The sequence below is a fragment of the Grus americana genome, chromosome 1, assembly GCF_028858705.1.
Source record: "Grus americana isolate bGruAme1 chromosome 1, bGruAme1.mat, whole genome shotgun sequence".
Classification (NCBI taxonomy): Eukaryota; Metazoa; Chordata; class Aves; order Gruiformes; family Gruidae; genus Grus; species Grus americana.
The window spans coordinates 39,121,606-39,141,588 of record NC_072852.1 but is presented as its reverse complement, the minus strand read 5'-3'; the positions used below and the strand labels follow the sequence as shown (position 1 = coordinate 39,141,588).

The following is a 19,983-nucleotide window of genomic DNA, read 5'->3' as shown; positions in this document are numbered from 1 at the left end:
GAACCTTGTCAGAATAGATGATGAGAAGGAACAAGCCTGGTCATTACTTTCCATGCCCGTAGTAGCAGGGAACTGGATAATCATTAGCTAGCTTAAAACACTGCATGGATCATCTGTTCCACATGTCACTTCAGGCAGCAAAGTATTTCCCAGCATTGGATCGCAAACTCGGAACCTATATAAAAGATCAAAACACAGGGCAGTATTATGCTATGGCAAAAGATTAGGCATGTGCAGTGCATTGTTGATGTCCTGTGTACTGTATTCATTAAAAAAAAAAAAATCTTAGATGGTCCTGGGAACCAGATTGTACTACTAAGAAGTTCAAAGGAAGGATTCAGTTTGGGAGGTGGGGGAGAGAGGGGAATTTTCCTTTTGACTTCAGATCTCATATCAAATAAACCCTGAAGAAACAAGTGTAACACACCGGCCAAGCACCTGCGGTTGCATGATGGGTGCAAATGTACGGTATTTTTGTTTGCAGTAAGTAAGTACCATGACTAACTCTTGTAATCATTATGAATACTTGCAGGTTTTTATAAAACTGAAAGCAGCATTTTGGTCCATAGCGTATCCTACAGCCATGCAACATGTCTTCATGTTCAGATGCAGGTAATCACATCTGTTCTTTTTGAACTGTCAAAAAGGCCAGATGTGAGCAAACATTGTGGAAGCTCAATAGCTTCCAAATGATGCCAAATGATGTTCTGGTGTCAGCCAAGTTGGAGAATGCAGCAGGTAGCTGTGTTACTGTCTGCTTCTGACTGGATAGAGGCATGTTTTTAGTCCCACAGTCTCTTGTAATCTTCTCTTTTTAGAAATACACCTTATACTTTTTAAATACTCATTTCAACAACCCCAATTGCTGACCGAATACACTGCAGAATTTTGTCTTAGTAGAAGCTTTAGAAACTTCTTGCCCAAGCACTTAAGTCATGATGTGTAATGATAAAAATGTGAATAACTGAAGTGAGGTCATCATCACCTAGAATGGAAAGAAAAGCCTGTCAGCCATCTAGAAATGAATAGGACCATTGCATAGGATAATGCTACGTGTGCAAAAGATTCAGCAGTTAACCCTATTAGAAGTACTACCAAGGCTTACAGGATACTCCACCAAGGCTGGAGGCTCTTCTGAATGCTTTCCTCTGCCCACCACTGTTATCCCTGTTTTGTTCAGGTTTGGCAATTCTTGTTCAGGGCAGCTGTTCTTCATCTTGAGGTCAAGATGTATTAGGTCATCTTCTCAGTCATACAGAAACATATTGACAGAGCCTTGTTGCTGTTTGTATAGTGCTTATTCTAGACCTTACTGGTGAACATATGAATGTATACAAGATGCTTGGGTTTTAGGTGGCTTTTCGTCTTTAAATCTCATGCTGCCACAGCAAGATTGCTAGTGCAGTGCAGACATACTGTTCGTTTACAGTGCATATATGATGGCTGTATCTGACCAATTCACCTAAAAGCTGCATATTGACGCTGAAAAGGACCAGGGAGATGAATGATCCTTCCAGGATTTCATCATTTTCTAGGTGGATCTTTAGGACTTCATGCATTTTTCCAGAATACCTGGGCAGCTGGTGGTTTTAATAGGTCTTCTCTGACTGAAAACACTGGACATGAGGTATGACTGCCTCATGGCTTTCCAAACAGTTGCAGCCCTGCTGGAACTGTGCATGTGTAGATTGCATTGTCCAGCCATGTGCAGTAGGGATGTCTCTTTTCGAGAGCTCGAGGCTTTCTGTTGCAGATGACCCGCATTTGTTGAGGTCTGTGAGATTAGCTTGGCATTTTCCAAGAATGCTAAATGGGTAAACTGCAGGAGAGGGTGTCCCAGACAGCATGTGAGGGAAATTTTATATGTAGCTGTGACTATGAAAGCCCTTCACTTACTTTATACCTGTTCTGCAGAGATTTCAGAGAGTTATAGTGGAGATCTATTTGTGTAAGAATAAGGAGTGAAACTGTTACGATCTGATACATTTAATCTCCATCTGGATTCTTGTTATGTTCAATTGTTTTGATTAACACTGACATCTACTAGTGGCCTCAAAGTGAGTCTGGATCTAAAATTTTCTAGTACCATTATATCATTGTGTCTTTTACCCTTCTGTTTAGTTAATCAATTGAAATACTTTATAAAACATAGGGTTTGGGGGGAGAAAGCAGACAATGAGAAAAGATAGCTTTTTAAAAATGTGAAACAACTACCTTTAGTTGTAAGCATTGCCAGTCTTCGTGTTTATTGGCTCTGTATAGTATACTAGCACATTGGCATACTTTTTAATAACCTTTTACAGAACATATGTCTCAGATTTATCTATATGCAGAGCCTTGCAGACAGAACTTGTGAATTGTAACATAAAGAATCTCCAGATGTACACGTTATTTCTTATTAACATACACAGTGATTTTCTTGGAAAGTAGATGACATTTTAGAAAGGCAACATCTGTGTTATCACTTAAATTTTAATAATGCCAATCATTTTCTTTCAACAGAGGAATTCAAGGGCTCAACAATAGTTGAATTAATGAAAAAAGAAGGCACCACCCTAGGGCTTACAGTATCGGGTGGAATCGACAAGGATGGGAAACCAAGAGTATCTAACCTTCGTCAAGGAGGAATCGCTGCTAGGTAACCACATCTCAAGCCACAAAATGCATTATAAGATGTGATTGCTTCAGAAATACTTACCGCATCAGAAAGGTCACTAACAAATATGTGACTAGATGCATCTGTAATGGCAGTCCATCAGACCGGAGAAGCTCAGAGAGAAACGGCAACAGCTGGTCCCCCTCTTCCCTCAAGGCTACTTTAATAAAAACCAGAAATACCGATGAGATATGTGAAAGTCATCATAAAACTAATTAAGTTTCTTCTAAATTATATAAATTTTATTTCTCCTTTTTTCCTTGAACAAAAACTTGGGAGAAGAAGTATAAAATACTGAGGGGAAAAAGTAAAATTGAAAACATAACCATAGTACTACCATAATTTAATTAAAAAACCTCTTCATCAATTGGTTTTAAGATTAAAAAGAAGTCTAAAGTCATAGCTACCTTTCTTACTACTACAGTGGAAGCCAAAAAACTGTTATTCATGAGTGAAACACGTCAAAAGATAAAGATTAAGCTAAATCATTCCAACTAACTGAGCACAACATATGCTTTTGGGCTGTGGCCTATCTCCTGTAGCTGTGATATTAGTTGTAAAGGCAAATATTGTCCAAAAAATATAGTTTTGGACACTTCCCAAAGAGAGAGAGAAAGATGGGTACACGAAGAAGACGTTTTCCCAGATCCTCTGCCCAAACCAGTCAAATCATCCAACTCCTTTATTGTAAAGCTGCTTTTGTACATCAGAAATTAATAATGCAACAATGTTATTTTAATATTTAACAAGCTAGACTAGATTAAGATCTTAAAATGCCACTTTCTGTTTGAAAGATTACCTTGTTTTAATCTAGATGAATGGAAGAAATATTTCTTACCATTGCTATACAATAATTTAAAGGATTTAGTTAGTTTGGGCCAGCAGATCTGTCTTTAAGAAAAGGACTATGTACTTTTTCCTAGGAGTGACCAGCTGGATGTAGGTGACTACATCAAATCTGTGAATGGAATCAACCTGACCAAATTTCGCCATGATGAGATCATCAGCCTGCTCAAGAACGTTGGCGAGAGGGTTGTTTTAGAAGTGGAGTATGAGCTGCCTCCAGTCTGTAAGTAATAGAGCAAGCTGAAACCTATGCAGAATAGCAGACGTGTTGTCAGTGGTGAGATGGGCATGGTTGGTGATCTTCATTTTTGGTAGTAGTTGTTTTCTTACATTTTTTTTTTTCCTCTGGCTTATCGCAGAGCTTGGAAGCAGTATGCAAAAACTGGCAGTACAGGGGGATGCTTTCAGAGATGCTCAGGTGTTTTAGTAGCACAAGTCCAGCCAATGGCAGAGCACAGTTGTCAACCTCCAATGTTTGTTTGTTTGTTTGTTCACAGTTTTGAACACTGGGAATTAGATTAAATAGATTCAAGAGCAAGAGAATCCATCTTGTTACAGTAAGATCTTCTGAGATGAGACCAATGAATATCTGCAAGTTCTGCCTCTGCCTTTTCTTTCCTTCTCTCACTTGCAGCACCTCCTGTTCTCCCAGATAAACAACATACTTTGAGACTTTTCCAGGCTTTTCTGACATCAGTTTTAGGCGACATCTCATTTCTAGAGCAGAAGACCCAGTGGAGTAGGCTATGGGGATACATAAACCTGCAAGAATTGCGTGACTGAAACAAGGGCTTCTCACTGAGCAGGATTGTCTTCTAAATACAAGTTTATGCTGACACCAGAGTCACAGAGTGCTACTGAATGTTTTCCTCGCCTCTGCTTTGCTCTTTCTGTTTATGCTTATATCTGTGACTGTGTGTCTGTAGGAGAAAATCAGTGGGAATTGAAGCTAACAGGTATGAAGCGAAAGCTAGAGAAATGGTGAGTTGGAAACCTGGGACCTAAAATGAAGGAGTGAGTGGCAGGTCTCTGCCTGGCACCAAGGGGGCTGTACCAGTCATACCTGAGTGTGTGCTCCTTCATGCTGCTTACTGGAGGGGAGAAGATGTGGTTTGCTGGTGTTTGGCCAAAAAAATCTGCAGAGCCAGCTAGGAAGCTCTTGTCTCCTTAAATAAAGATTTTCCTTGCAGTAGAAGCCAAAAAATCCATCACACTCTTTGGTGCTCAGAAAAGGATGAACTCCCCATTGCTTTCTGGCAGCTGGAGAGTTAGTGTAATTACATATTAGGTTGCTTGTATGACCTCCTGACAACCATCTTAGTATGTTTTGAATGTTCTCTGTTGATCAGTGTTCATTTGTGGTAAGTGAACTTCATGTTCAAAAACACAGTATTTGAGTTAATGAAGTCAGCTGAGCTCAGAATTATTTTGCTGGAGATGTGGTTGGTTTATGAGTGTTGTTTTGCACTTACTCAAGTGGGCTTCCTTCCATTTCACCCACTTTTGGCATGTGTGCCACTCTTGTCCACTGAAACAGGATTTTAACATGCTAAAATACAGTACCAGTCATACTTTTTTCTTTAAGTCCTTGGAATTTCTGACCCCTTCATACAAGCATAGCTAATAAAGTTGGAGATAATTAGCAGTCTAGTTGTTCCCATTAATTTCTAGTGAACAAGCTAGACAGAGTGCCTTCATTACACCACGTTTTCCAGTAGGTCACGTGGTGAAGTCCTGACACCTCCTTCCCTGTCCCATACATAATGAAATTCTACTGTTGGTCTCGTGGTTGCTCCCTCAGAGAGAGGACTATCACAGTTTCAGAGTGGGGAAATGTCAGTACGTTAATAATGATGGATTAAGCCTGTCTGAGCAGTAGTAATCCCACTCTCCCTGGTGTTTCCTTCCCTGTCTGGCAGTGTTCACAGCAGGAGCATCCAGCTGCTATTTTCAGCACTAGCCACCTCAACGTTTCAAACTGGAATGTGAGCCATGCCTACTTCACATCTGCCTTTTGTTGTTGCTGAAGATTACGGACTTCTTTCCCCTCCCAGGTTGTGGCTGGGGTAGAAGGACAGCCACCTGAATGGCTGTTGTCCAAGTGGAAGGACGCTGCATTGCCGGTCCTCGCTTCTGAACTACAGGCTTTGCTTGTCCCCAGTGGAAGTTACGGGCCACACCAAGTAGATTACAAAGTGTAGATTCAGCTCAAGCTATGTGCAGGGACACTTTCAGCTGATAGCAGTGAAGGCAAGAGTTGTCCTCTCCTCCCCATAATTTGTTCCTTTTTGGGCAGTAAAATATTTCTAGCTGAAAAGGAATCAACTGCATGGACTTCAGTAACATGGTCCTGATCTTCAAGCTGTAGCAGGAATTACTGCAATACACAGCAATGCTTTGGAGGGCCATCTTTCATCTATTTTCCTAAGGAAATGAGATTTATGTGATTTTACTGGCTCAGTCTTCTGGTTCCCTGCAGTAACTTTTTTAACAGGGGATTGAAAGACTCCAAAAAAAAAAAAAAAGTACATTACAGCACATTTCATGAAAATTGACACTTGAGCTGTAGAGAGAGTCCCAGACCAGGGGAGTCCTCAGAAAGAGAGGCAGGCAGTGCTGGGGAGACACAACTTCTGCTTGGGGTCGCTCGTGGCTGGCAGCACACATCTCCCCAGCTGTGTAGCCTGTGGTGTCCATTGCTCCCTCAGGGTATCTTAATGGGGACCGGGAAACTGATTATTGCAGGCAGGAGCATTAAAGGACATTCGTTTTCGTGAGTTCTGCTGCTCACAGAACATTATTTCATAGAGGATTTTTTTTTTTCAATCTTTATGTGTTGTGCTGTTTGCAGTATCTTACTGGAAGCTGGGAAGTGTGCGTGTGTGTGATTTTGCCCAGTGTCCCTTTGGAAAAAGGAGTTCTCACACTTAGCCAAAGTTTTTCCTGTAAAAGCTAATAGTAAACTGGCCGTTGGTCTCTTAACAGCAGTGGTTTCAAATTCTGCAAAGTGGAATATCACACCCAAATGTGTTTGTGCATTACTCTTCTCACCTCCTAACCCAGCTGTGCACCACTCCTCCGGTGCTTACAGAGAAAATATTGGCTCGACTAGAAGTCAAAGATTTTTTTTACTCACCAATGATGAGAGAGCATGTATATTTTGAAAAAGGAAAAAATAACAAATCCCTTATGATACAAAATACTTTTTTCATCTTAATCTAGCGAGCTGAGATTAGAGATACACCCTAAGAATCTTGACTGTCTTGACTTTAAGCAGTACAAATAAATGTTTTCATGGCCGAACAACCAACTCCATAGGTTGCTTTAAGAATTTCATTTGTCATTTTTGTGTCTCACTGTGTGTTTCCATCTTTTCTAGCTGTTTTCTGTAACTATAAGAAAAGCAAAATTATGCCACAATTTAAACAGTAAGGCTCAGATTCCTCAGCCCTTATATGCATCTATGGCTCTTTTTCCCAGCCATTGGCAATCTGCAAAATATCTGGCCCACAATTCTTTCAAAAAGAGGATGAGTTGTATTTAATTACTGGTCTTTAATCTGACTGTTCTGTAGTGGAGTCTTTCCAATTGTATGACCAGAAACACATTAGCTAGTTTAACTTGGAAAAGGTGCAAATCTGTGTGTATAATTTGAAAAATAATTACGTTCTGGAATTTTTTTCTTTTTTTTTTTTCCTTTTAGCTGTACAAGGATCAGGTCTCATCTTTAGAACTGTGGAAGTTACTTTACATAAAGAGGGGAACACTTTTGGATTTGTAATAAGAGGTGAGTTACCATTAAGTGTGAACTATATTTTCTAAACTGGCCAAAAAAAGCAGGAAGTTTTCATGACACTAAAAAATCATTTAAGATTTGTGGCTTACAGTTTGTAAAAATCTATGTGATTTATGTATTAATTTTTCCATACATTAATGTACTGCTTTTATAAACTGCTCTAATTTTTGTTTATGGAATAACAATAATTAATCAACTATGCCAAGAACATAACAAACTTTGTTTCACGTAAGACCAGATTCTGCTACCACTGAAATCAGCAGGAGGCTTGTAGTTCTTAAAAAAGATTCACATACAGTATTTGTAGAAATTAGGTATGAAATCTGATTAATTGTGCGGACAGTTGGAATTGTACAACAAAAGTATTATCACTGACTTAGAGAACAGAAGAAAACATGCAGTTGTTAAATAATATACCTCAATAATGAATTATTAATTTCTTCAGGGAAAACTGGGGGTTTTTTAATTTAATATATAAATTTCTTAGTGGCCACTCATTATTCTGAGTATACATGAAGTATGGATGTTTTTTCTCTGTGCAGCAAACATTGCAGAACGGTAAGTTTTCACACTGAGATCAGATTTGCATAGTAGCAGTTCTAAGAAAAGAATATACATTTATTAAGAATTACTCTGTAGAAATATTTTATAAAGAATCATCTATACCATACATTAGGTCAATTTTATTTAAGATAAAACTCAGTGGAGGTTCATATTAGTGGCTTGGCCATTTTTTGATCTTTTTAGCTCATCTGTAAGTGTGCATACTGCAAGATTTAGACTTGCCTCTTGAAAATGAGGTTTCATAAAAAAACATAAAATGAAGGTGTGCTTTCTCTCACTTTTCCCTTTCTAGGTGGAGCACATGATGACAGAAATAAATCTCGTCCTGTTGTAATAACATGTGTTAGACCTGGAGGGCCTGCTGACAGGTACAATTCATCTTTCTCTGTAGTGCATGTGAAACAGAAATGGAGAAAGGTGAATTATTTGGGACAGAAGTTAGGATTTGTGAAGTAGACATATTCAAACCTGTTCCTTTGAAATGCATGGTTTATGCATTTAATTGTAATAATAAGAGTAATAGGCAACCACAGAGGCTCAGCACATCATGGTGTGTGTGAACTTTAATTTAGTATGTTGCATTTTCAAGACTTTCCCATTAAACACTTTCAAAAATCAACCTAAAATAATTAGAACAAATGCCTGCAGTAGGTCAAAGCACATTTTTTGCAGCCTTCAGACAACTGGTGTAGCTCTTAATTATGCTTTTTATACTCTAACACCACAATCATCTTCTCTTGCACTTCAGAAAAATACCGTCTTGTGTTTGGATGTGGTTGTGTTATTATTTTAAGATGTTTGTACATATCTGCATGTGAGTTCACAGATAACTTCACCTGACCAACTGAGTACAGATTTATGCTTTTGCCCAATGAACATATTTGTATGTAATACTATCTTGTATCTATATAAAGAAAGAATATTGACTTTATTTATATGTATGAATTATATTTTCAAAAATGACATTTGTGTCCTTAAACCATTAAAGAAACTTAAAGGCCAGTTTCTTTAAAGCAGATGATTTTTCTGTAGCTTACGTTGACATTTTTGACCTTGGAAGCATTAACTGAGAAGCAGACATTTCAAGACAGCTTTTGTCTTTTGTCCCTCCCTTTCTTCCCACCCTCATCCCCCTTGCTTCCTTGGTTTTCTCCCCGATTCTTCAGCTGAGAACATTAGTACTTCATTTTTTATTATGATTCTGAATATGGTATGAGATATGCCTGGGAGACAGTGTACACTTATAGCCAAATTATTTTTAGGTGGGAAGAAAAGAAAAATGGAATTATCCAAGTAAGGGATATTTTTGAAGAAAATCAGTAAATGGACATTCATATTTTGCAATCTGTTTCTTCACCCATGTGGTTTGCACCTCGTATTTATTTTTAAGAAAATACCCAGGGAGGAGGTGTTTGTGTATGAAAGAGGAGTTGTGTGGACAAGGCAGAAAGAAAGCATATGTTGAAGCAAAAGCTATACTTAGCTGCAATTTAACACAACTTATTTAGGTATGTGTTAAGCTGTTTTCCAGTCACTGACTTTCCAATTAAAGTAATTTCCTTTCCTCTGCGCCCTCTGAATGTTCTCACCGTCAAAGTAAATGTTAAGTGTTAAGGCAAGAGGGATGGATGTCAGAGAGGGTGTGAGAGAATCACTTTGCATAAAAAAAGGTATTATCTCCAAATCAATTTCTCTTATATTAATAAATATCATTCCTTTAATCTCCCTTCAGAGAGGGCACAATCAAACCCGGGGACAGGCTGCTGAGTGTTGATGGGATCCGACTGCTGGGAACGACACATGCTGAAGCCATGAGTATTCTGAAACAATGCGGGCAGGAGGCGACACTGCTGGTTGAATACGATGTCTCAGTGATGGGTAGGTTGAGGAGTGGGGCTTTAGTTCTGGGAACCATCTGTGATGTTTTGCTGCCTGTTCTTGATGAGCTATTTTAGAAGTGATCGTGACCTGTTACGCTCCTAGTAGCACTGCTATTCCCTTCCGCACCGTATCATTAATCTTGGGTTCATAAGGAGGTGAGCAGTATTTTACTGTAATTTAGCATTCTGACATTTCATGGTTTGTGGAGTGAAACCATAGCGTGGATTCTAGCAAAGTAACTTTTCCAGTGACTAGTTTATAATAAAGGTTAATGAAGTGTAAGCATTTCTATGTCACATGAAAGAGGGGTTTACTTGCTCTTACAGGAATTATTTTGCCTTTTGCCAGTGCTGCTAGGTGGCCAAGATATTATTAAAAAGTCACAAAACTGCCACGTGGAAAAGAATGGGGAAAACAAAATTTGTTAAGAAATGCAGAGGTGGCACATCATGGCTTGAAAAATGAGCTTAGGCTTTATACAAACTTTGATTGAACTCACTGAAGATATGGGAGGTTTTTGGAAAGTAAAGGAGAGCAGATGATTTTTCATAACAGATTTGGGATTCAGTTATTTCCGTTTGTTTTGGGAGGTGTCATCTCCCCTCCATTTTTGCAAAATACACAAAATTCATGGCAGCAAGAAATAGAAATACGCACCAGTCAGACTGAAATATTTCTTCTTTGTTTGGGGATCTTTCTCTTCTTTTCCTCCTTGGTTCCACAGTCAGATTTCTAGCCTAGCAGTAAAGCAGCCTCATAGGAATTTGTGAAACAGCACTGTCAAACTTCAAAGCCTTGGAAAAGATTAATACTTAGAAGAATTATGTCAGATATTTGTTTAATCTGGAACAGCCCTCTTAGTTCTTCTCCAAGACACAGATGTATTTTTTTTATTCTAATATATATCTTTGTTTACTTAACTATCAAGAATGGAGTGACAGGTTTGCATGGCGTCTGGCAGGCTTGCTGGACATTCATGCAAGGTTCATGTCCAGAAAGGTGAAGACAGCTCAGCATCTGGGCAGGAACCTCCCATGTAGAAAATGGAAATGCGAGTGATCTTGTAACCTGAAGAGGACTAGAATTTAGATGTTTTCATTTATTTCTTCTTTTTCTTTGGAAGATGATGGATGTCCAAACCCTATCTATTATCACAGTTAAAACCAGATTCTTTATGCTCCACTTTCCCTAAAAGCGAGATCTCGTTGAAAAAAGAACCCTTGGCTTTAGACAAAGTTCCCAGCAAGGCTTTCATTTCAGAGAAAAATCCCATCCCTGTTCTCCTGTATACCCCAGGGAGAGAATTGGCTGCAATTTCACTGAGGATCTTTTAGAAATCTTGGCAAGTTTGTGTGAGGACAAGACCACATGATGAGAAGCTCTGTTGTGCTCTAAATTGCAAGTTGCTCAAGGCAGGAACCTTCTTTTCAGTGTTATCTGGATAGAGCTCAGTGCAGGAGGATACAGGTCTTAGTTGGACATTGCAGGCTTATAACTGTACAGGCAGTACCTACCAGGCAGTCTCTTCATGTCATTCTCTCTCTGAACAAACTCTGCTATCTCCCTTTTGTTCTCAGTAACAAATCTGAATTTATTGTTCCTGCCTTCCTGGCAATGAATGTGTTATCCTGGGGAAACTTAAGGAGGTAGAAGAGCTTCAGACTTGTCTAGTCGGAAAGAAGGAAGGAAGAGAGAATCAAACCCGGGTAAATGTGTGGGGTGGTGGTCCTGCAGTGTCTGCAAGAAGAAATAAGGAGGGATCCAGTAGGCTCTCTTTCTAATACATTGTGATTTTGTTAGATTTTATCTAGCCCCCAGTAGGTTTTGATTGTTTTTCCAATTTACATGCCCTGCATAGTTTTCTGGCAGTGGTGTGAAAAATTTTGTTGGGAAGCTTTCTTTGCTTTTTGCAGTTATGTTGTGATCATGGCACAAAGGCTGAAAATCACTCATCCAAATCCATTAATTCCTGGCCCAGGAAAACAGTGCTGATTTGAACCTTCCCTTATTTCTCTGCTCAAGAGCAGTGAAGACAACATTGGGAGTAATGTGAAAGGGAGGATATGAGCCATGAACAGAAATTTAAGAATTACAGAAATGTTACTCAGTTCCCCGACTCTTACGTTACCCACGAGACAAGCTATTTATAATGCTGCTTCAGGCTTGATGTGAATACAAAAATACGCTAAAACAAGAGGAAGAGCATTGGGTAAGGGGGCTTATCAGTTACTGATGCTTGACACTAGTAGTTAGCCTGCTGAGAGGGGGCAACAATCCAAAAGTTATATAAAGTCTGGTGCAATCTATAGGGTCCTCCTAGTATAAACTTTCAGTAGAATATCTTACTTCCAGAGAAATAATTGTACCGTTACTTGCTTTAATATCTTCTCTTCTGTTAGCAGATGGTTATATCCTATAAAGTAGCGTTCCATGTGGCCAGAATTGGAAAGAGCCATAAAATATATTCTGATAGCATGAAATTGGAACTTAATTTGAAAAGGTTACACTAGATGAAAAAATAATCCTGAACTACAGTCCTGTAGTGTGTAACTGACTTTTTGTACTCCTGTAAGCATAAGCTGTTTCAAAGGTGATATATTTCTCGAAGTTTAGTTCCTTCACCTGAAGTTTTCAAGAGATCACCAGGGAAGGTTGTATATTTTATTGGTTCTGGAACCTAGACAAACTGGAGTAAAAAAAGCATCAAGGGGTTCTGCGCAGGGTAATTAAGTGTGTATAAATGTAGATGTGGCTAGTCCCATTGAACTCTCTGGGGTTACACTTGTGCTTGCTTAAATACATCCTGAAGTATCCTGCTCAGCCAGGTCCTAGGAAGTAAACTTGTCAATTCAGCTTCTTGGAAGAGATGTTATTAGCTTGTTGAGTCTTACTTATTTTTTTTATGGTGGAAATGTTTCTAGGTTGATGTGTGGAGTGTACTGCTGTATAGTTTCAAAGAGACTTTGAAATAGTAGGAGTTTGGAAATACCAAGATAATCCCTGAACAGAATAGGAGAACATAATTTCTGAGAAAATATTTGATAACCTGATAAAAGTTACAGTTGAAGTTGTGGAGGTAGCAGTCTTCCACAAGTCTTTCTGTTTTCCAAAACACCTCCTCCGATCATGAAGCAATGTGGTTGCTTATACTCTTTATTGATTTTAGAGGAGACTACCTGCATTTTTTAATTTTGTGAGGCTTTAATAATGCTGCGCTTTAGTGTTTGCAGAGAAGATGGATATGATGAATTGCCCTATGCACAGCCGTGTGGAAGTAACATAAACTTTGTGGGTTTTATCACTTTTCTTTGTAATCCTTACACCTGAAGTGTCCAACCTTTATGGTCATGTGGGTCACCTATTTTCATCTAGTGATGGGAGAGGTCTGAATATTGCAGCTCTCTCTGTGCCATATGACACCTGCATCCCTCATGGAGGGGAAGGAGTAGAGGCAGAGTGGTGGTCAGCAGTGACTTTTGCAGCCTGAATCTTTTTCTGTGGCAGCCAAACAGCAAACATTAATTCCAAGCAATAAACTTAGGTTGGGAAGACTGAAGTTCTCACTGTTTGGCAGAGGCTGTGGTCTGGATGAAGTGTCCTAATGAGCTGCTCACAGCTTGAGAACTGTAGGTCAGGCATCCTCAGAGAGAGAATTAGAATGAGAATGCAATGCCAATAACAAGCTGCAAACAGAGATTCACACTGTCCCTGTCTAAAACGAGAAATAAAAGTTTATAGTTCATCACTACATTTATTTGGAAGCAGAGCAGATGCAGTTTCTCTTCAGGTTTTCCAAAATCTGCCATGATGCTACTGGGGTCTCTGTTGTCTCTGTAATTGGGGTTGCATCTGCTTGGGTAATCCTCCATATTTAGTCTGAAAGGTAATGGCTACCTTGAGTTTAAATTCTGGCCCATAACATTTTTATGTAGCTCTGCTTCATAAATTGCTGCTGCTCAGCTTTTGAGCGATCTACTCTTTAAATCTTGGATGTTCTTGCTGAGGTAATCTTTGAATGAAGGATGCTGTAGTTAAACAAAACTATTAGCTACTGCCAGGACTTTTGCACAAATGTAAGCTTTTGTTAGCCATTTGCACCTGAGACACACAAAATCTTTCTCTCTCATCTCTTCAGTGGGTGTTTCTTAGAATCATAAAATCATTTAGGTTCGAAAAGACCTTTAAGATCATCAAGTCCAACCATTAACCTAGCACTGCCAAGTCCACCACTAAACCATGTCCCTAAACACCACATCTACACGTCTTTTAAATACCTCCAGGGATGGTGATTCAACCACTTCCCTGGGCAGCCTCTTCCAGTCCTTGACAACCCTTTTGGTGAAGAAATTTCTCCTGATATCCAATCTAAACCTCCCCTGGCACAACTTGAGGATGTTTCCTCTTGCCCTATCGCTTGTACTTGGGAGAAGACACCAACACTCACCTGGCTACAACCTCCTTTCAGGTAGTTGTAGAGAGCAAGAAGGTCTCACGTCAGCCTCCTTTTCTCCAGGCTAAACAACTCCAGTTACCTCAGCCACTCCTCATCAGACTTGTGCTCTAGAGCCTTCACCAGCTTCATTGCTCTTCTTTGGATGTGCTCCAGCACCTCAATGTCCTTCTTGTAGTGAGGGGCCCAAAACTGAACACAGTACTCAAGGTGCGGCCTCACCAGTGCTGTGTACAGGGGGGCGATCACTTCCCTAGTCCTGCTGGCCACACTATTTCTGATACAAGCCAGGATGCCATTGGCCTTCTTGGCCACCTGGGCACAACGCTGGCTCATATTCAGCCAGCTGTTGACCAACACTCCCAGGTCCTTTTCCGCCAGGCAGCTTTCCAGCCACTCTTCCCCAAGCCTGTAGTGCTGCATGGGGTTGTTGTGACCCAAGTGCAGGACCCAGCACTTGGCCTTGTTGAACCTCATGCAGTTGGCCTTGGCCCATCAATCCAGCCTGTCCAGATCCCTCTGTAGAGCCTTCCTGCCCTCAAGCAGATCAACACTCCTACCCAACTTGGTGTCGTCTGCAGACTTACTGAGGGTGCACTCGATCCCCTCGTCCAGATCATTGATAAAGATATTAAAGAGAACTACTCCCAGTACTGAGCCCTAGGGAACACCACTTGTGACTGGCCACCAACTGGATGTAACATCCATGCTGGTCCACATCCCTGCCTTCCAGCTCAGGAGGCTGGGTACCCAGAGAACAACTGGTCTTACTATTAAAGACTGAGCAAAGAAGGCATTAAGTACTTCAGCCTTTTCCTCAGCCTTTGTCACGATATTTCCCCCTGCATCCAATAAACGATGGAGATTCTCCTTAGCCCTCCTTTTGTTGCTAATGTATTTACAGAAACATTTTTTATTGTCTTCTATGGCAGTAGCCAGATTCCGTTCTAGCTGGGCTTTGGCGCTTTTAATTTTCTCCCTGTATAACCTCATGACATCCTTGTAGTCCTCCAGAGTTGCCTGCCCCTTCTTCCAAAGGTCATAAACTCTCCTTTTTTTCCTGAGTTCCAGCCAAAGCTCTCTGTTCAGCCAGGCTGGTCTTCCTGCCCACCAGCTTGTCTTTTGACACATGGGGACCGCCTGCTCCTGCACCTTGAAGGTTTCCTTCTTCTTCAGCCTTTCTGGACTCCTTTGCCCTTCAGGACTGCAAAGGGACTCTGCCACCCAGGCTCCTAAATGAGCCAAAGTCTGCCCTCCTGAAGTTCAAAGTAGCAATTCTGCTGACCCACCTCCTTACTTCTCTGAGAATCGAAAATTCTATCCTTTTGTGATTGCTGTGCCCAAGACAGCCTCCAACCATCACATCACCAAGTTCAAGCCATAGAGCCCTGTGGTCTTGAGGAATGAAGGAACATATTGCTCATTCGTATTCCATATGTTTCTCTGGCTTCTTTAACAATTCTGGCACTTATTTGAGCCAGAATAGATTTGCTGGAATGTGGCACCCTGTAATTGTTCTCTGCAAAGCAGAGATGGTCAGCTTGGTTTTTAGTCCTAAGCTACCAGAGTCACTGGTCAGCTGCAGCTAGAACACCACCCTTGATTTTCTGAACTCTACATTTGCCACTGATACAACTTGATAGAATGGGAATTATTCATGCAATCATTTGCTAGTAAACCTGATAGCAGTTTCACAAACACTGTCCAAGCCTTTCACTTCTTTAAGTTCACCTATTAAAAAAACCCCAAAAACGAAAGGCAGTAACAATTTTATGAGAGTACATTTAAAGAAATCTGCTTTGCCCTTCAGTAATTCTCCTTGACAAGAAGAGCACTAGGGAGAGAAAGCTTGCATAGTTTAAACATCAGGTGAGGTAATCTGTGATCCAATGTAGACTTTCAGTAGTTTGTGCAAGACAAGAAATATAGGAGAAAAAAGAACTTATGGACTGCCCCTTAAGTTTCGTAAAGCAGTAGCACTCAAGCATATCCAGCACTGTGGAGACCTTTAAGACCTATGGAGTTTTACAAGACCAAGGAACAGGAGCTCCAGAGACTCCCAAGGACAGACTCAGGATCCTTATAAACGTTAAAAATGTTGCAAGACCTTGAAAGTTGAAGGAAAGTCAGGAAGCCTGTAGGATTCCACACTGCCTTTTTCTTTCTGTTTCTTTATAAACTTAAAATTAACATTTCCTTTGTCTCTTACAAGTCTTTCACAGAACAGATAGATAGCGTACTCTAGCATTTGACTGCAACTGCAGGTCTCCTGGCTGTCGCAAAGCAACAGACCAATATCCCTTGAAATTCTAAATATGAATTAGTTACTTAAACCTTTAAAGAACACTTTCTCTCTTATGTTGCTTCAGAGACAGATTGAATGAAAATTCATGTGCAAAGCAAAGGTCATGATAGCTGTATTAGTTGAAGTATTACTCTACTTTAAATAGTGCTACACAAACACAGACACAAATTATGCTAGAAGGCAATGTTGTGCCAGTTGGGAAATGTCAGGATTGAGATTGCTCAGCCTCTGTCCAGGTAGGTGTGCATGCAATACAGTCACAAGACCCACAGGAGAGATAATAACCCTTTTGTGCACCTATTAATTTTGAATTTTCTTTCTGTCTTCAGTATGTGACCACAGGCTTATCGAAGGCACAAGGCAGATCCTTGTCTGAATGCAAAGTTATTAATTTCCTGGTGGGTTTTTCCTGAGGACTTAATCCTGCCACAGTTTGAGTGCTTCAGGCAATATGCAGATCTCAAGGAGAAAACCTCAGTGTCCCAAGGTCATTCCAAATGTTTTGACTCTTTCTTAAGGCAGAAGATGACATAGACATATCTCTAACAGTTCCAGAGATATCCACTTGCAGATGTGTCACTAGGTAAAACACATGGGATTTTTTGTCTCTCCTGGAGGCCAGTGCACGATTCACGTTCACGCTGCACCCACTAAGCAGATATTGCTTACATGCTATAGCATGTTAGTCTCTCATCTTACTGTACAAGTTCCTTGTTTATCAAACACACTATTTGTGCTTTCTGCTGTCAGTGCCAGACACCTGCATCAGGGACATTAGTATGAGCTGACAGTCAAGCATGGATGTATACAATAAGTAAGCTCGCTCTCTGTAGTCCTAGCTTGTTAGGATTTCATCTAGGGAAAGATACATGATTTGGGATATGACTTATCCTTGGATCCAAAAGAGGCTTTTTCCTTCAGAGAAGTCTGAGGCTTGTGGGTTTTTTCTGCTATCAAGTTTTCTGGCTTTCAGGACTGCTTTTTTACAATAGCAAGTAGGGCTGATTCCTTTTAACCCTTCATCTCTCATGCTGCTACTAAATGTGACGTGCTGACTTCACTGAGTCTCATCATCAGCCTATGAGAGCATTGATATCTATCAGTCAGGCATCAGCTCCTGCTTGCTTACCTGCTTTAGTCTACTCTATTTACCTGGTTTAAAAGGAAGATACTTACCTTTCTAACACCTCTTGAGATAAATGGGTAGCATGGAAACCTAAAATAAATAGGCATTATGGTTTAAAAGAAAAACTCAGCATTTTTGGCTGGCAAATTCAAAACCCAGTTTTTGATTCATCAGTACTTTGTGCGATCAAGAGCTACTGCTGCTGACTGCTGATAGTGAAACAAGAAAATGCTTGCAATTAGTGACCAATACAGTTTAAATGTCCTTTTCAGCCTTTACAGAAATTGTGACAGAAAGAGAATCTGGTACTTCAAAGCAGCACTCAGGTGTCTCCTCCATGTTACATGTCCTTCTCTTTCTTGCAGTTCCCTCTTTATGCTTTACACACCTGCCACCCAATTCATTTACTGCTAGCTCCCTCAAAACTTACAGTGCTTTGTCTTAGGGATAGGACACTTGTTTCATCATGAGGACTGCTGAGTAGTGAAATAGGTGTGGAATGGGGCCTTGTAAGAAAATAGCATTTCTCTAATGAATGGTATCAATGCATTGCATGAGCACCTGTCAATTTGTTGTTTCCCAGTGTTTGTGTGAGCTTACATCCTTAACAGTGTTGACGCATTTTTATGTACCATTAGCTAGGTTTCTCTGTGGGAAAAACTTTATATCTGACATTACATCTGTAACCAAATAGTTCTTCAAAAGACTGAGAACCACTAAGCCCACTAGTCTGCTCCTTGTTAGGCAGATTATCAGACCAGCTGTCCAGCACAGTACATACGTATGTGCTTCCTGGGAACCAGAACAGATTTGAGAGACACATGTGACCAGTGGGTTTCAAAGACGTTTGCTGACAGCAGAGAACTGTAAAGGTTCAGGATCCCATGTTCCTTCCTGTCATTTCATGCAAGTGTGATGCTTTTTTCCTCTGTTCTTTGTTCCTATCCTGGTTCCTAGCTGCATTACTGTCTTTTTTTCCCAGCAGCCGCTTGATTTTCCCTCTCCTTACTGACCTAGTTTGAGACTTCTTTTCTAGAAGGTCCTAAATCCCCAACATGCTATTCCCTCTCCTTACAGCCCAGTTTTTTCTTCTGTCTTTTGCCAAGTAAGGCTTAGGTAATTTTCCAACACATTTCTCTCACACTGCTGATTTCCCTCCATATAGGCCTTTTGCAGTTTTCATGCCTGTCCTTCTTTAGCCCTTTCTCCTGTCCCTGTCTCTTAGCAAACCATTCCCAAGTTTCTTGTACTGTAGCTTCATTTCAGATCAATCACCTTCTCACCTCAGTTTCTCCCCTTCTTGCCCAAAAAGTCCTACTCTCCCCTCCTCCTGGCTTTTCTCTTGATTCTCTGTGCCAGATCTGTCAGGTAATGAAGACACATAGAGAACACGAATCTAAAGCCTACAGAATTTTCTGTGTGGGGGCAAACCAGTATGGTTTCCTCTAATGATGCTGTCAGGCAGAATTGACCTATTTCACCTGAAATAACTAAGGGCAGAAAAAAATAGGGCCTGAGAGAGGTAACCATCATAAGAAAAAAATCACACTAAATGTTTGAACTGTGTCCAAGTTGTAAGTTGTAAGCAATTAAAATCAAGACGTTTTAATGAGAAAAGTCTATGATTCCCAAGTATATTTGCCCTATAGAATTTTTTCACTTTCTTTTCTCTGCCTGGCTATGATTTGTTGTTACAGTTTGATAGCCGTGTTGCTAGTAGATGATTACAGAAGGGAGGACTTGTCATGTTTTACAAGGTTTTCATAAATCTTACAGATATTTCTTTCTTTACAAATTTCTTGATCATCCCTAAAGAGAAATAAATGGAGTTTAGCTGAACCATATAAGTTACAAATTACTCTAACAGGTCCAATTAACATTTCTCTGTAGTGCCTTTGAAACCATGGCCTCATTAAAAGCAGCTTAATAAACATTGCTTTGTTTGGGGAAAAAAACCTGTAAAGGTGAAATGAGATGTCCCTGTAACAGAAAACTAAAAATACAATTTAGTTGTCATAAATAACTAGGAAAGAGTGTGTGTGTGTATTATCTTCCAAGTTCCACTTTGTATATGAAAATGTTCTGTTTTACTTACTTGCTGCTGAGAGTAATGGGCAAATTTGTCTTCAAAGACTTGTCAGGAAAGTGAAACCTATGCTTGTATGCAGTTAGTCTAAGTAGTGTACAATTCAAAAAAATCAGTCTGACATATCTAATGTATTTCATGATGATTCATTAAAGTCGAGCCTTCCTAATCTATCCTCCTATCTCCTCACGAAGCCTGTGGTCTGGATTTTTTAGATGCTAATTTGAGGGTTTAGATCCTCAAATGGAAGCAGCCTCTTCCTATTAAAAATAT

At 40.1% G+C, this 19,983-nt stretch overlaps 1 protein-coding gene across 11 annotated transcripts in view; it reads left to right on the top strand.

Annotated features, from left to right (window-relative positions):
- The window catches only part of GRIP1 (glutamate receptor interacting protein 1), a 328,500-nt gene that overhangs the window by 242,157 nt on the left and 66,360 nt on the right, over positions 1 to 19,983 (top strand). For all 11 annotated transcript variants that reach the window (XM_054816101.1, XM_054816071.1, XM_054816125.1 and 8 more), the window contains exons 3-7: positions 2,503 to 2,638; positions 3,580 to 3,725; positions 7,206 to 7,289; positions 8,155 to 8,230; positions 9,595 to 9,740. In XM_054816101.1, coding sequence (XP_054672076.1) covers positions 2,503 to 2,638; positions 3,580 to 3,725; positions 7,206 to 7,289; positions 8,155 to 8,230; positions 9,595 to 9,740 — 588 coding nt within the window. The remainder of the gene's footprint in view (positions 1 to 2,502; positions 2,639 to 3,579; positions 3,726 to 7,205; positions 7,290 to 8,154; positions 8,231 to 9,594; positions 9,741 to 19,983) is intronic.